The sequence below is a fragment of the Eschrichtius robustus genome, chromosome 1 (genome assembly GCF_028021215.1).
Source record: "Eschrichtius robustus isolate mEscRob2 chromosome 1, mEscRob2.pri, whole genome shotgun sequence".
In the NCBI taxonomy this organism is placed as follows: Eukaryota; Metazoa; Chordata; class Mammalia; order Artiodactyla; family Eschrichtiidae; genus Eschrichtius; species Eschrichtius robustus.
In genome coordinates this window covers 169845196-169859382 of record NC_090824.1, presented here as the reverse complement: position 1 = coordinate 169859382, position 14187 = coordinate 169845196, and the positions used below count along the sequence as shown (strand labels likewise).

The following is a 14187-nucleotide window of genomic DNA, read 5'->3' as shown; positions in this document are numbered from 1 at the left end:
TTTATTTCTGCTCTGATCTTTATGATTTCTTTCCTTCTGCTAACTTTTGGTTTTGTTTGTTCTTCTTTCTCTAGTTCCTTTAAGTGTAAGGTTAGGTTGTTTATTTGAGATTTTTCTTGTTTCTTGAGGTAGGCTTGTATAGCTATAAACTTCCCTCTTAGAACTGCTTTTGCTGCATCCCATAAGTTTTGGATCGTCGTGTATTCATTGTGATTTGTCTCTAGGTATTTTTTGATTTTCTCTTTGATTTCTTCAGTGAGCTCTTAGTTATTTAATAACGTATTGTTTAGCTTCCATGTGTTTGTGTTTTTTATGGTTTTTTTCCCTGTAATTCATTTCTAATCTCATAGCGTTGTGGTCAGAAAAGATGCTTGATATGATTTCAGTTCTCTTAAATTTACTGAGACTTGATTTGTGACCCAAGATGTGATCTATCCTGGAGAATGTTTCATGCGCACTTGAGAAGAAAGTGTAATCTGCTGTTTTTGGATGGAATGTCCTACAAATATCAGTTAAATCTATTTGGTCTACTGTGTCATTTAAAGCTTCTGTTTCCTTATTTATTTTCATTTTGGATGATCTGTCCATTGGTGTAAGTGAGGTGTTAAAGTCCCCGACTATTCTTGTGTTACTGTCGATTTCCTCTTTTATAGCTGTTAGCAGTTGCCTTATATATTGAGGTGCTCCTATGTTGGGTGCATGTATATTTACAATGATTATATCTTCTTCTTGGATTGATCCCCTGATCACTATGTAGTGTCCTTCCTTGTCTCTTGTAACATTCTTTATTTTAAAGTCTATTTTATCTGATATGAGTGTGCTACTCCAACTTTCTTTTGATTTCCATTTGCATGGAATATCTTTTTCCATCCCCCTCACTTTCAGTTTGTATGTGTCCCTAGGTCTCAAGTGGGTGTCTTGTAGATAGCATATATATGGGTCTTGTTTTTGTATCCATTCAAGGAGCCTGTGTCTTTTGGTTGGAGCATTTAATCCATTCACATTTAAGGTAATTATCAGTATGTATGTTCCTATTACCATTTTCTTAATTGTTACCTGTTTGTTTTTGTAGGTCCTTTTTTTCTCTTGTTTTTCCCACTTAGAGAATTTCCTTTAGCATTTGTCATAGGCCTGGTTTGGTGGTGCTGAATTCTCTTAGCATTTGCTTGTCTGTAAAGATTTTGATTTCTCTTTCGAATCTGAATGAGATCCTTGCCAGGTAGAGTAATCTTGGTTGTAGGTTCTTCCCTTTCATCACTTTAAATATATCGTGGCACTCCCTTCTGGCTTGTAGAGTTTCTGCTGAGAAATCAGCTGTTAACCTTATGGGAGTTCCCATGTATGTTATTTGTCATTTTTCCCCTGTTGCTTTCATTGATTTTTCTTTGTCTTTAATTTTTGTCAGTTTGATTACTATGTCTCGGTGTGTGTCTCCTTGGGTTTATCTTGTATGGGACTCTTCTGTGCTTCCTGGACTTGGGTGGCTATTTCTTTTCCCATGTTAGGGCAGTTTTCGACTATAATCACTTCAAATGTTTTCTTGGGTACTTTCTCTCTCTTCTCCTTCTGGGACCCCTGTAATGTGAATGTTGTTGCGTTTAATGTCCCAGAGGTCTCTTAGGCTGTCTTCATTTCTTTTCATTCTTTTTTCTTTTTTCTGTTCTGCAGCAGTGAGTTCTACCATTCTGTCTTCCAGGTCACTTATCCGTTCTTCTGCCTCAGTTATTCTGCTATTGATTACTTCTAGTGTATTTTTCATTTCAGTTATTGTATTGTTCATCTCTGTTTGTTTGTTCTTTAATTCTTCTAGGTCTTTGTTAAACATTTCTTGCATCTTCTCGATCTTTGCCTCCAGTCTTTTTCCGAGGTTCTGGATCATCTTCACTATCATTATTCTGAATTCTTTTTCTGGAAGGTTGCCCATCTCCACTTCATTTAGTTGTTTTTATGGTGTTTTATCTTGTTCCTTCATCTGGTACAAAGTCCTCTGCCTTTTCATTTTTCTATCTTTCTGTGATTGTCTAAAATTCTTATTTATATTCTTTCATGTCTTGTATATTTTTGTAATGCCTTTTCACTTGTTTTATAATAGTAACAGTTTTGAGCCTTTATTTTTCTGTTTTTGAGTACTCTTTTCAGCATGCTTTCATTTTCTGTAGGGGTATCTGCTACTCATTGTGTTCTATAGTAATTTTCTAAGGGATTTGATCATAATCCCTTTTTTGCTCAATTTTATGGGAAATTAGCTTTCTTGAGCTTCTAGAAATTGGCTTAGTTTTCTTGTGTATGTGCATGCACTAAAGAAGCATATAACTGCTGCTGTCTGACATTTCCTAGGCCCATGCCTTTTGTACCCTTTCATCTTTTGCTGTTCCTGTTCCTCTCGAGTCTGAATCCACTGGCAGGTCCGTGTTGAGAATTCCTAGGGGTTACACTGCTCTAGCCCATTCACGCCCTACTGCAGGCTCCTTGTTCTCACTGACAACTGGAGAGGCAAAATCCCTCCCAGTTTCAGCTGTTGTTCTCAAATTGCCCTGCCGTTCTTTCCAGTAAATACCTGTTAGTTATTTGTGGGGTTCTTCAGGTCTTAGGTGTGTCAGATGCCTTGTGGCTTTCTTCCCAAGTAGGTTTTGGGAACACAGAAGTCCCATAGGTGTTGCTCATCCCCACCTGCTTCCTCAGGGGGGTACGTTGGTTACCTGTGGTGTTTTTTTTTTGCTGTATATACGGTTTTTGGTTTGCTGTATAGTTGCCCTGCTTGTTTTTATTTGGAAATGCAAGAAATTCCAAATCCATGCTACTACTCTGGCTGCTGATGAGGTTTTAGTGCTCAAATTAGTGTGAGTTTTAAAAGACAGCTCTATAAAGGGAAATTGAGTTAAAATTAAATTGAATAATTAGTCAGATACTTGTTTTAGTGCCCTAACATTGATGAGCCACTTTGTGTTAGGCCCTTGCAGGGTTGTACTCAGCTGGGATGTGTAGAAGAATATGTAAACCCCTCCCAAATGAACCTCTGATACCCAGGCTACTTACAGTGCTGTGTGTTAAGTAGCAGAAGTGTGTCTATGTGGTCGGAGAGCCTACAGGATGGGGCACTTGTGCCTGTGAAAAGCTAGGTTGGTTTTATGAAGGAGATGACGTTGAAACTGGATGTTGAAGGGTGAGGTGCTAAAGGAATCCTAGGCAGAGAAGAAATGTGAAAGCTTGGAACTTGATGATGCATGGCATGCTTAAGCGGGGGTCAGTAGTTAAGTGTGTTTAGGGTAAAGACTGGGGTGCTGGGAAGCAAGCTGGCATTGCATTTCAGGATATTGCATGTTAAGGAACTTGGACCTGTGGGCAATAGAATGACAGAATTGGGTTTGTTTTAGAATAATAATCCTTTGAACATGATGGAGGGTAAATTGTAGTGCAGTGGACGTAAGAAATCTATTGAAAAGGCCAAAAATAGGACCGTGGTGGAGATCTAAGGCTAAAAAGGTTTCAGAGAGAAACCTTCCCTAAGAGGGAAGGGAAAGTGGGGGATAGTCGAACCTTTTATAGTTTTTGGTGATCACCCTGGTCTGATATTCACAAAGCTTTTAAGGCTAAGGTTCTCAGCCCTGACTGCCCATTAGAATCACTTAGGAGATTTTTTTTTTTAAATGCCTGCTATCTGCCCTCCTCCAGTTTTATTTAATTGTTGTGGGGTTGAGAGTTTGGCAATCATCAAGCAGTTTTGAGACTGATCCCAAATGATTTTCATCTGCAGCCAGGGTTGGGAATCACAGACTTCCTGGGTAGTCATTAAATGAACTGCAGCCAGCGCTGATCCAGCAGGATGACATGCCCCACAGAGTGCTGGCGCTGCATGGAAGCAGTATGCTTTGCCTGGGTTTGATGCCTGGCTCATGCAGCCAGGACTGTACTTACTTGTTCACAAGCAAGTCTTAGGAAGTATCTACTCACCTCCGCCTTCCGTATTGAAAAGTCCTGATGTTTTTGGCAGTTCTTTAATATTTTTGTGTTATGTTTTTAATTTTTAAATAAAAGAATTATCAAGCAAGATATAAATGCACAGTATAAAAGTATCCAGAATAAAAGATTAGTGCTAGCCTTCTCCAAGGATGGAAAAAAAAGTCAAAGAATAACACACCCCTCCCCAAACTGCCCTGGAGGTAACCCTTGGGTGTTTTAGGTTTTTTCCAGTATTTGCAGTTACAATCTGCAGTGAATAACTATGTACATATGTATTTTCTTATTTTTGGAGCTGTATATGTAATCTTCAGGGTACATTCCTAGAAACTGGTTCACTCTGTTGAAAGATAAAGTGCTTTTGAGGACTTCCCTGGTGGCCCAGTGGTTAAGAATCCGCCTTCCAATGCAGGGGACGCGGGTTTGATCCCTGGTCGGGGAACTAAGATCCCACATACTGTGCCGCAACTACTTGAGCCCCTGTGCCACAACTAGAGAGCCCATGTGCTGCAACAATGGAGCCCATGTGCTCTGGAGCCCGCGTGCCACAACTAAGACCTGACACAGCCAAAAATATAAATAAATAAATGCATACATACATAAATGCTTTTGTAATTTTGTTAGGATTGCCAAATTCCTCTCCTAAAGAATTGTAGCAGTTTGCATGCCCATTAGCAGTGGTGCCTATTTTTCTACAGCCTCCTCAACAAAATGTGTTGTTATACTTTAATTTTTACCATTCTCTGTGTGGTTTTAATTTGCGCTTCTTATGAGTTTTAACATTTCATATCTTTTGTAAATTGCTTCATTGGGGTTTTTTTTGTTTGTTTTTGGGTTTTTTTTTTTTTTTTTGCTCTTTTTTCAGTGGTTTTTAATATCAGTGTTTTCAAAGTATGGGCTGAGGACCCCAAAAGATGTCTGAAGTCTTTTTATGCTTAGGACAAACTATTTTCATAACAGCACAAAAATGTTATTTGTCTTTTTCACTGTGTTGATAGTTGTAGTGAAGGTACAGAAGCAGTGGTATGAGGTAAAACTGGCCTCAGAGCCCCAAACCATCCTAATAGTTCCTGGGCTTACTCACAGTTTATAAGAACAATCCCAGTTTTGCTGCAGAATAACTTAAAGCAGTAAAAATTACTCATTTTACCACATGTCAGCTTTTGAATAGACATTTTAAAAATAATCTGTGTATTGAAATGGGAAATATGCATAAGGCATTTCTGCTTTATACTGAAGTACTTGCATGATTGTTTGAATTGGAAGCTCAACCAACTGTGTATTTGTGTGTGTAACACCACTTTTACTTGAAGGAATGGTTATCCAGACTGGAATATTTGACAAACATTTTTCTCAAGTGAGTACCTGTTGCTTCAAGGAAAACAACTCTGATAATTGTTGTTGCCAATGAAGAAAATTGAATTTTAAAACAAAAATTAAAATTTGGAAAACATTTATCTGCCACCATGAGATGAGCTCAATACTTTTCACTACTTAAAGACTTTGATTGCATTGGTGGTGATATTAATTAAAGTATGATTTTTAAAAAATATTGTATAGTGGTGAAATGTGTCATCATTTGAAAGATTTACCTAAATAATTTCCAGATGACCAAGACATGCTATTATAAAATCACAATGGATAAAATAATCCATTCAAAGTGCAAAATAGGCCAGTGGATGGGTATTCATGTAACTACAAAAAGTCCACTGATATGGTTTCAAGTTGCACATTGTCGCCACCCATTAAGAAACTATCACTTACTGATATAAAATCAAACATGAATATCCATAATTATCTAAAAGGTTTACTAAAATAACTCCTCTCCTTTTCAACTGTGTGTGTGGGTAAGGTTCTTCATGTACTTTAACATAAAATGAAATATTAAAACAGATTGAAGGCATTTTCATGAATATTTTTTCCCCTTGGTCGTGAATGTTAGATTTTGTCAAAGGCCTTTCCAGGGTCTATGGATATAATCTCTGAATTTTTTTCTCTAGGTTTATTAATAGGGTCTCCTATACAGTGGCTTTCCTAATACAACAGTCTTGGAAATAAATCACCTTGTCATGGAATATTTGTATGGTGTTGGCCTTTATAAATGATGTTAGGCTTTAGTATTCGGAGGGGGGCTCTGTCTTTTTCTTTTTAATCAATTAATTAATTTGTTTTTTAAATTTTGGGCTGTGATGGGTCTTCGTTGCTGCGTGTGGGCTTTCTCTAGTTGCAGTAAGCAGGGGCTACTCTTGTTGCGGTGCTTGGGCTTCTCATTGTGGTGGCTTCTCTTGTTGCGGAGCATGGGCTTCAGGCGTGTGGGCTTCAGTAGTTGTGGTGTGTGGGCTCTAGAGCACAGGCTCAGTGGTTGTGGTGCACAGGCTTAGTTGCTCCGTGGCATGTGGGATCTTCCCGGACCAGGGCTCGAACCCGTGTCCCCTACATTGGCAGGTGGGTTCTTAACCACTGCGCCGCCAGGGAAGCCCTGTCTTTATCGTGGATGGTCATTATCAGATTTAGATACCAATATTATAATTGCTTCTTGAAAAGAATTAGAAGCTTTCCTTCATTTTAGGATGCTCTGGAACAATTTATGGAGCATCGAGGCTATCTGGATATTGATGTTTTGGTAGAATTCCCTGTGAAATCATCTGTGCCTGGTGTTTTCTGTGGGATAATTCCCTCATAACTATCTCTGTTTCCTCTTCAGCAGTTGGGTTGCTGAAGTCTTTATTTCTAATAGAGTCAATTTCAATAATCTGTATTTCCCTACAAAATTATCTGTTTTATCTAAGTTTTCAAATTTATTTGAACTTGTTCTGCAGTCTCTTATGTTTTCTAATTGTGTGCTAATAGTTATTTTCTTTCTAATCATTTCTTTATTTTTGAAATTTTAGGTGTACTTCTGCCTATTTTGAAATTTGCATATTCTCTGGTTTGAGCTATATTAAGGGTATGGTTTTGTGTAGTGATCTGTTTTGTATTATTTTGGAGACACAGATTCAGGCAGTTGCCATTATCTTCTGCCACCCAGATGTTTTCCTGTTTATTTGTTTTTTCACATTAACCTTTTTTGGGGGTATTAACTTTATTGCAATGTAATTCACATACCATACAATTCACCCTTTAAATGTACAGTTTAGTGATTTTTAGCATATTCACAGATCTGTAAGACCATCACCAGAGTCACTTTTTAAGCATTCCATCACCCTAAAAAGAATAATGTTACTCATAAACCATCCCTCCCCAATGTCTCCATCCCTTTCCACACCCCGGCCCTCGACAATCACCAGTCTGTTTTCTGTTTCATACAGATTGGTCTTTTCTGAACATTTCATCTAAGAGGAATTGTATGATGTGTGCGGTCTTTTATGGTTGGCTTCTTTTAGATAGCATCGTTTTCTATGTTCCCCATTTTGTAGCATGTGTCAGTACTTCACTCCTTTCTATTGCAGATAATTCATTTAATGGATATACCATATTTTATTTATCCATTCATCAGTTGATAGACATTTGGGTTGTTTGCAGTTTTTGGCTATTATAAATGCTGCTGCTGTGTGTGGCTATAAATCTCTGCGTGCACACATGTTTTCATTTCTCTTGGGTATATACCTAGGTGTGGAATTGCTGGTGTTTATTCTTTTTTAAGGAGAGTTTTTCTCTATTCTTCTTATTTGGCTATTTCAGTAGACTTTGGGGTGGAAGGGGAGGTCATGATGTATCCCCTGCCCATGGTGGGCGTGGTCTTCTTTGTGGACGGGACAGTCGTGGAAGGAAGTTGTTACCTTTGTCCTCAGGTGGTTTGGATTGTAGAGCATAGTGTAGTACAATGTTATATGAAAACATAACCTCTGATTTTCTGATTCTGGAGCCCTAGGAAAATATTGGCTGTTTCTTTTAGACGACTCTGAATACTTCATTTCCTTTCTAGGGAATGGTGTGGATTTCTTTGAGATTAGGTAATTTTAATTTTTATTTATTTATTTTTATTTAATTATTTTTTTATAGTGAAAACTTCTCTATATTTAGAATTAGCCAGCTGGACTCAGATGATCCCAATTTTGTTGGCAACATCCAAAGCATCATAGTCAGGAGCCAGTCGAACATATGCCTTCTTCTCTCCATCAGGCCTGATCAGGGTGTTGACCTTAGCCACGTCAGTGTCACAGAGCTTCTTCACAGCCTATTTAATTTGGTGCTTGTTGGCCTTGACATCCACAGTGAACACCAGTGTGTTGTTGTCTTCTGTCTTCTTCATGGCTGACTCAGTGGTGAGGGGGAACTTGATGGTGGCACAGTGGTCAAGCTTTTTTCTCCTAGAGGTGCTCTTCCGAGGATATGTGGGCTGCCTCCTGAGCCGCAGTGTTTTGGGCCGTCGGAAGGTGGGTGACGTCCGAATCTTCTTTTTTTTGTGGCTGTGTACGCCTTTCAACACAGCTTTCTTGGCCTTCAAAGCCTTTGCTTTGGCTTATGCTTTGGGAGGGGCAGGGGCTTCCTTCTTCACCTTTGGCGCCATCTTCCTGAAAAAAGCGAGATTAGGTAATTTTTAAATAACTTGGTAGTATTTTGATTTTTTTCTGTGCTGGGCTGTCCTTAGTCACTGTGGTAAAGATTTTCAGCTCATTTAGAAGTATATAATTATGATTTTGTTTAATTAAAAATATAAGTAATTTTAAAATGCTTGATATGATTAATGTATACTTTCTATTGTATGCAGTGTGCGTAAGATATTATAGTGTATTACTTCAGTAGAGATTTTTAGGGTAAGTGAAGGAAGTTGATTTTCACAGCTGTTGATATTTTATTATATAAAATGCCACCCGGTTTATATGCTTATTAAATCTGTTATTCTACAAATCAGTTGCCAGTGTTTGTGATGATCACAGGGGGACACTGCCAATTCCCTCAGGAACCCTTCTGATAAGCAAAAATGAATTCAGGATTTCATTGTTCAGAATTTTTAAATGTGTTTTAGTTCTTAAAGAACATTCATGTAATTGACAGTTTTCAATATTCTGTTATACCCAGCATTAAATTTACTAAAGCCTCCATTCCCATATCAGGATAGGTCATTCTGATGTGTTTCCATACAAGTGAGTGAGCATTTTGTAATAGGATTGTAATTTTTATATTTGAAGTTTTTTAGATTGTAGAGTATGACATCATAACATTTTACTGTAATTATTACTTTAGGCTCCTGGATTTGGATTTGGAATTGCAATATCTGGTGGAAGAGATAATCCTCATTTCCAGAGTGGGGAAACCTCGATAGTGATCTCAGATGTGCTTAAAGGAGGACCCGCAGAAGGGCAGCTGCAGTAAGCATGTTTCCTACCCTTAGCCACTGGCATGCCATGCTAGTGATTTTTCTAAATTAATATACGTTTATGCTTGTCTCTGTCATATATGGAAAGCTAGTATCACTTAAATAGAAGGTCACTGTAAAAAATAAAGGTAGTGAAAAGAAAACTTGTTACTCAGTTTGGGGTAGAATTTAGACTTCAGGAGCCTCTCACCCTGAGTCTTAACTGTTTTTGTTCAACAAGAAGATTTGCAAGATAAAAAAGAGGCAAAAGTTACACTAGCAAAAAAATGAGAGTATGAGTAGAAGGACTGAAAGAAAATTGGAAGGAGAAAGACTTTTTCTTCAAAGAAGGAATAACTTTTTCCAGCCTTATGACTATTAGTATCATTGAATGCCTGTAACTGTACCACCAGAAGTCATTTTGTGTATTGTGGTACCTGTTCAATCCTTTTGGGAAACATTGTGTTAACGGTTAAAAAATTAATGACCTGTGGTTAGTTACAAGTGCTAAACATTTTTTGTGGGGGATCTGAAATTAAATAGCTGGACATTATTTTATCATTGATCTGAAGACAGATTAATTAGGCCATAATTAGAATATCTTTTTTGAAGATCCTATCTTGAAAATATCTTTATAAACTTATTTGTATGGTTTCATCTAACATGTTATTATTTTGGTCACTTTTTTTTCCTTAGGGAAAATGACCGAGTCGCAATGGTTAATGGCGTTTCAATGGATAATGTTGAACATGCTTTTGCTGTTCAGCAACTAAGGAAAAGTGGAAAAAATGCAAAAATTGTAAGTGTTTTTTGCCTTTAATTTTATAAAGGTACCAACTTTACTGTTGGTATGTTTTTGGTGTTTGAATTCATTCTTCCCATTTAAGAAAATAAAATCTGGAACAGTAGTTCTAAAGTTAGTTGTTTACAAGTAAGAATGTTTCTTCTAATACCAGTGGTATGTTTTATCACTGGTGTGTATTTTCTCAAAGCTCAGATACCAGGATTTTTTTTTGATTGAAGAAGAAAGGAAGGAGCTCCTGGTTGAATGGTTACCTCTTTATGGCTTAATGCTTCCTTTTCAAAAAAATGCTTAAGTTAGACTGAATCTTGGCATATAGTCAGTTTAAAGTATTTTCTGTTATAGGTTTTGTTCAGTGGACAAATTTTATGTTGTCACTTGAACACATACATTGTCTCTCCTTTGTAACTGTGATATAGTTTGAGGAAAGAGAGTGGTAAAAGTTTGTTTTTTTGGTTGTTTTGTGTGTTTTGTTTTTTTTCGGTTTTTTGTTTTGTAGAGTTGTTCAGGATTCATATGTTTTTTAGTATATTGCTAGACTTCTGTTCATATTTGAGAAGTTTTTTTTTCCTCTTTTTTTTCTTTTTTTAGTAAGAGAAAAGTTCAGCTAGCTCTCGATAACTGGCCTCAAATCACAGTTAAAACTTGGCACATGTAGCAGAGAATGGATTTAATGTTAAAGTCCTACGTAAAATTATATCTGCATAGGGACTTCCCTGGCGGTCCAGTGATTAGTACTCTGTGCTTCCACTGCAGGGGGCACAGGTTCGATCCCTGGTCAGGGAACTAGGATCCCGCATGCCACGAGGCCAAAAAAAAAAAAAAAAATTACATCTATCAATGCATAGAGGAGCACATTAATCACTTTGCTGCCCCTGTTTCTGCCGTATCTAGACTCTGAAAGGCCTAATTAAGGTACTGCTTGAGACCTTAGCCTCAGGTGTGTAGAGTAGGAAGAAGAGGCTGGCGGCTACATGGTTTGTCCTGCCTTGTCCACTGAGAACCGAGTCTACTTTGCAGCAGACAGTCAGAGCCACAGTGGACCCAACAGAAAGGAGAGGGCTGGAGTGAGGAGGCCTGCATGGTGTTTTGACCTCTGGGAGCTATGGTGAGAGCCAGAAGGGGTATTTCCTGAGACTGTACACCCACAGTTGGAGGCCCTCTCACCTTGTGTAGGCTGCTGTGCCGTATGGCTCATTCCCGAACCAGTGTCCTTGCTGGTTAAGTGAGTTTTCTCATGTGGCAGTAGAACCAGTGTTTAGTTACTGCATTCCAGATGACAGGCATCTTCTACTGTGCCTGTGTTTTCACAGCTTTTTATTGTAACCGTATTTTTACACCTGGAACTCTAGTGTTGTTTTAAATTGCAGTTCGTGTACAGACTGGCTAGTTGATGGTACAAGTTTTAAACAGTTTTTATAACATGAGATTGTAGCATTTACAGAAGCAAATTGCTAATTTTTATATTTGTTGGTTTTTGTAAATTGAATAAGTGTTCTTCAGATGAGTCACTGCATAGTCCAAGGTGAGCACCTTAGGTAAATTGGATTTTTCTCCCTGTGTCTGAGGTTGTGAGCTTCACCCATAGCTCCAGCTTCATTCTTTGGAATATTGAACTGTTGTGTTTTTCCATGCAAAATGTTTAGTACACATGCCCCACATCAATGATACAGCCAAGAAAGTTGTACTCCTACACTTCAGACTTTTCTCACCTTAGAAATGATTTTGTAAGAAACAGTCCAAAACCTGTTATGTATTTGAAATAACACATGTAAGAAGGATGAGTCTTCCTCTCACTGTGCTTCGCTACATCATTTGGAAAGGTGGAACTCAGGAAGGTTGGGCAAGTAGTTTGCTCTTCAGGGAGAAGCTGTAGGAGGGTTGGGTGGAAGCATGTTCAGTCAGTAGAGGGTAGCTGTTCATTCCTGCATCTGAAGAGAGTGGGTTACGTCATCAACATACGCTAAGTTTTCATCATTGAGAATAAAACCATAGTGTCTTAGAATGTGGCCTTTCATTGTAGGATGTCTTTCTTAACTCATCTCCTGCCATAACCAGAACCTCAGGTCACTCTATATGTTTCCCCCCACCCCCCCCAGTTCTGAGTAGCCAGCTCCTTCCCTCCCCCGCCCTGGGCTCGTATATTTTGATGGTTCTTAGTTTATATCTTTCCATAAACTAAGACCCCTTGGGCATTAGGCTCAATAAATTTCTTTTCAGTTGAATTAAAATGTTAGAACTCCTTTGATAATATAACTACCATAAATATGCTTAATTTTGTTTTAACAGTAGGTGAAGAGAAGATAGTAAATATGCTTAATTTTGTTTAACAGTAGGTGAAGAGAAGATAGTAAAAGATTGTTTATAACATAGTGAACATGTGTAATTTTTACTAAAATTCTGAACATACTAAAAAAGCATTATGAAGCGAATGGGCGAAAACACCTTCCTAGAGATAAACTCCTGAACACTTCAGTATTTACCCACATCGCTGCATAGCATTTCAGTGTGTGTGTGCACACTTCCTCGACCCATTCACTGATGGGCATTTCAGTGTCCAGTTTCCACAAGTATTTTTTTTTAAATTAAGATTATTTTTAAATAATCTTATTAAAATTATTTTTAATAAGATTATTTAAAAATAATCTTTATTATTTTAAAAATAATAAAGATCATCGTATTTCTATCTACTTGTTCAGTTACTTTTTAAGAATAACTTCTTAGGAGTAGCTTTTTAGAGTCAGATGGCATGAATGACTTTTGATACATGGATTGCCAATTTGCCCATTAGAAAACCAGTAAGGTACTGAGAGAGTCCAATTTCATCAACACTTACATCTCTGCCAAACTGATGGACTAAACATAGTATTTCAAATGAGGTATTTTAAATTACAAGTGGGTTTGATCTTCACCTGGTGTGTATACTTCCCGTTATGTTTCTTTGCCTGTTCCTGTCCTTATGGTGATGACTGTCAACACTAGTGTTGTGTGTATTAAGATGATTAGCCTTTTGTGGTAGACACTGCATATATTGTTTTTCCATTTTCTTTGTGAGTGTGTGTAAGTTGTTTACGGTGTTTTTTTGGTTTGTTTTTATATCATTTTATTTCATCATCATGGGAATGTTTTCATTTTTATCCTGTCATATCTGTCAGACTTTCACTTGATTGGCTCTGCCTTTGGTGTCATGCTTCCAAAAGTCTTGACCTTACCAGAGTTATAAAAACATATATCTTACATTTTATTCTAGTACTTACATAATTTCATTGTTTTGTTTTATATTTGAATGTTTAGTTCAGCTGACCTGTTTTGAAGTAGGCATTTTTTCCCAAAATTTTTGTTTCACAGTTTTCAGTGTTAAAATCAAGTATGATTACCAAGCCTGAGTGGGTTTATAGTACCTAACTCATAATATAAATGGGGAATCATAGCAGGACTGGATATTTTTCAATGAGTTAAACACTTAACTACGTGTAAACACTTCATTACAGGTACAGGTAAATGACCTGGCCAGGACCTTCTCCTCAGGGAACTTGAATTTCTGTAGGCTCGATGGGTACACACAGTCACAGCCATCATGCACATCATCTGAGATGGAGGGTGCTTCAGGTGCAGATTTCAGACAGGTGGTGCTCGCTCTCTTAGGGGAGTGTCGGGGAAAGCGTTGAGGACTCAACTGGTTGTTTTGTTTATACCTTACTAGAGAGCGATTGAAGATCGAAGTGCCAACACAAAGAATTGCTTCTAATACAATATGTTGGAGATGGAAATAGAGGTGAGAGTAAGACTCAGGGAGGCAGTGAGGAATGCTTTACAGTAAATGTTGCCCGAGAAGGGCCTCAGCCATGGGGCACCAAGAGTAGCAAGGCAGGCAGCCTTTTCTCCATTCATAACAGGGCCTTGGCTGCCTGTCCTTTCCACATGCTGGCCTCTTGCTCCTTGTTGACCTTTAGCTTCGATGTTGTTTCCTCAGAGAGGCCTTCTCTGATCGCTCTTGGTGGTAAGAAGCTGTGGTATTAAGTGTGGAGCAGCCCTTTGAAGAAAGTGAGTCACAAAAGGAAGAGAAAAGATGATAGCTTGGAAATGAGTAGCGAGACGGGAATCGAAGATGAATTTGCAGATTAGTAGG

The 14187-nt window shown here is 38.0% G+C and overlaps 1 protein-coding gene and 1 pseudogene across 5 annotated transcripts in view; one reads left to right on the top strand and one right to left on the bottom strand.

Moving 5' to 3' along the window:
* Window positions 1–14187, top strand: part of TJP1 (tight junction protein 1) — a 113453-nt gene that overhangs the window by 40598 nt on the left and 58668 nt on the right. For all 5 annotated transcript variants that reach the window (XM_068559284.1, XM_068559275.1, XM_068559266.1 and 2 more), the window contains exons 3-4: window positions 9145–9269; window positions 9953–10055. In XM_068559284.1, the coding sequence (XP_068415385.1) occupies window positions 9145–9269; window positions 9953–10055 (228 nt within the window). The remainder of the gene's footprint in view (window positions 1–9144; window positions 9270–9952; window positions 10056–14187) is intronic.
* LOC137761261 (large ribosomal subunit protein uL23 pseudogene) lies at window positions 7997–8467 on the bottom strand (annotated as a pseudogene).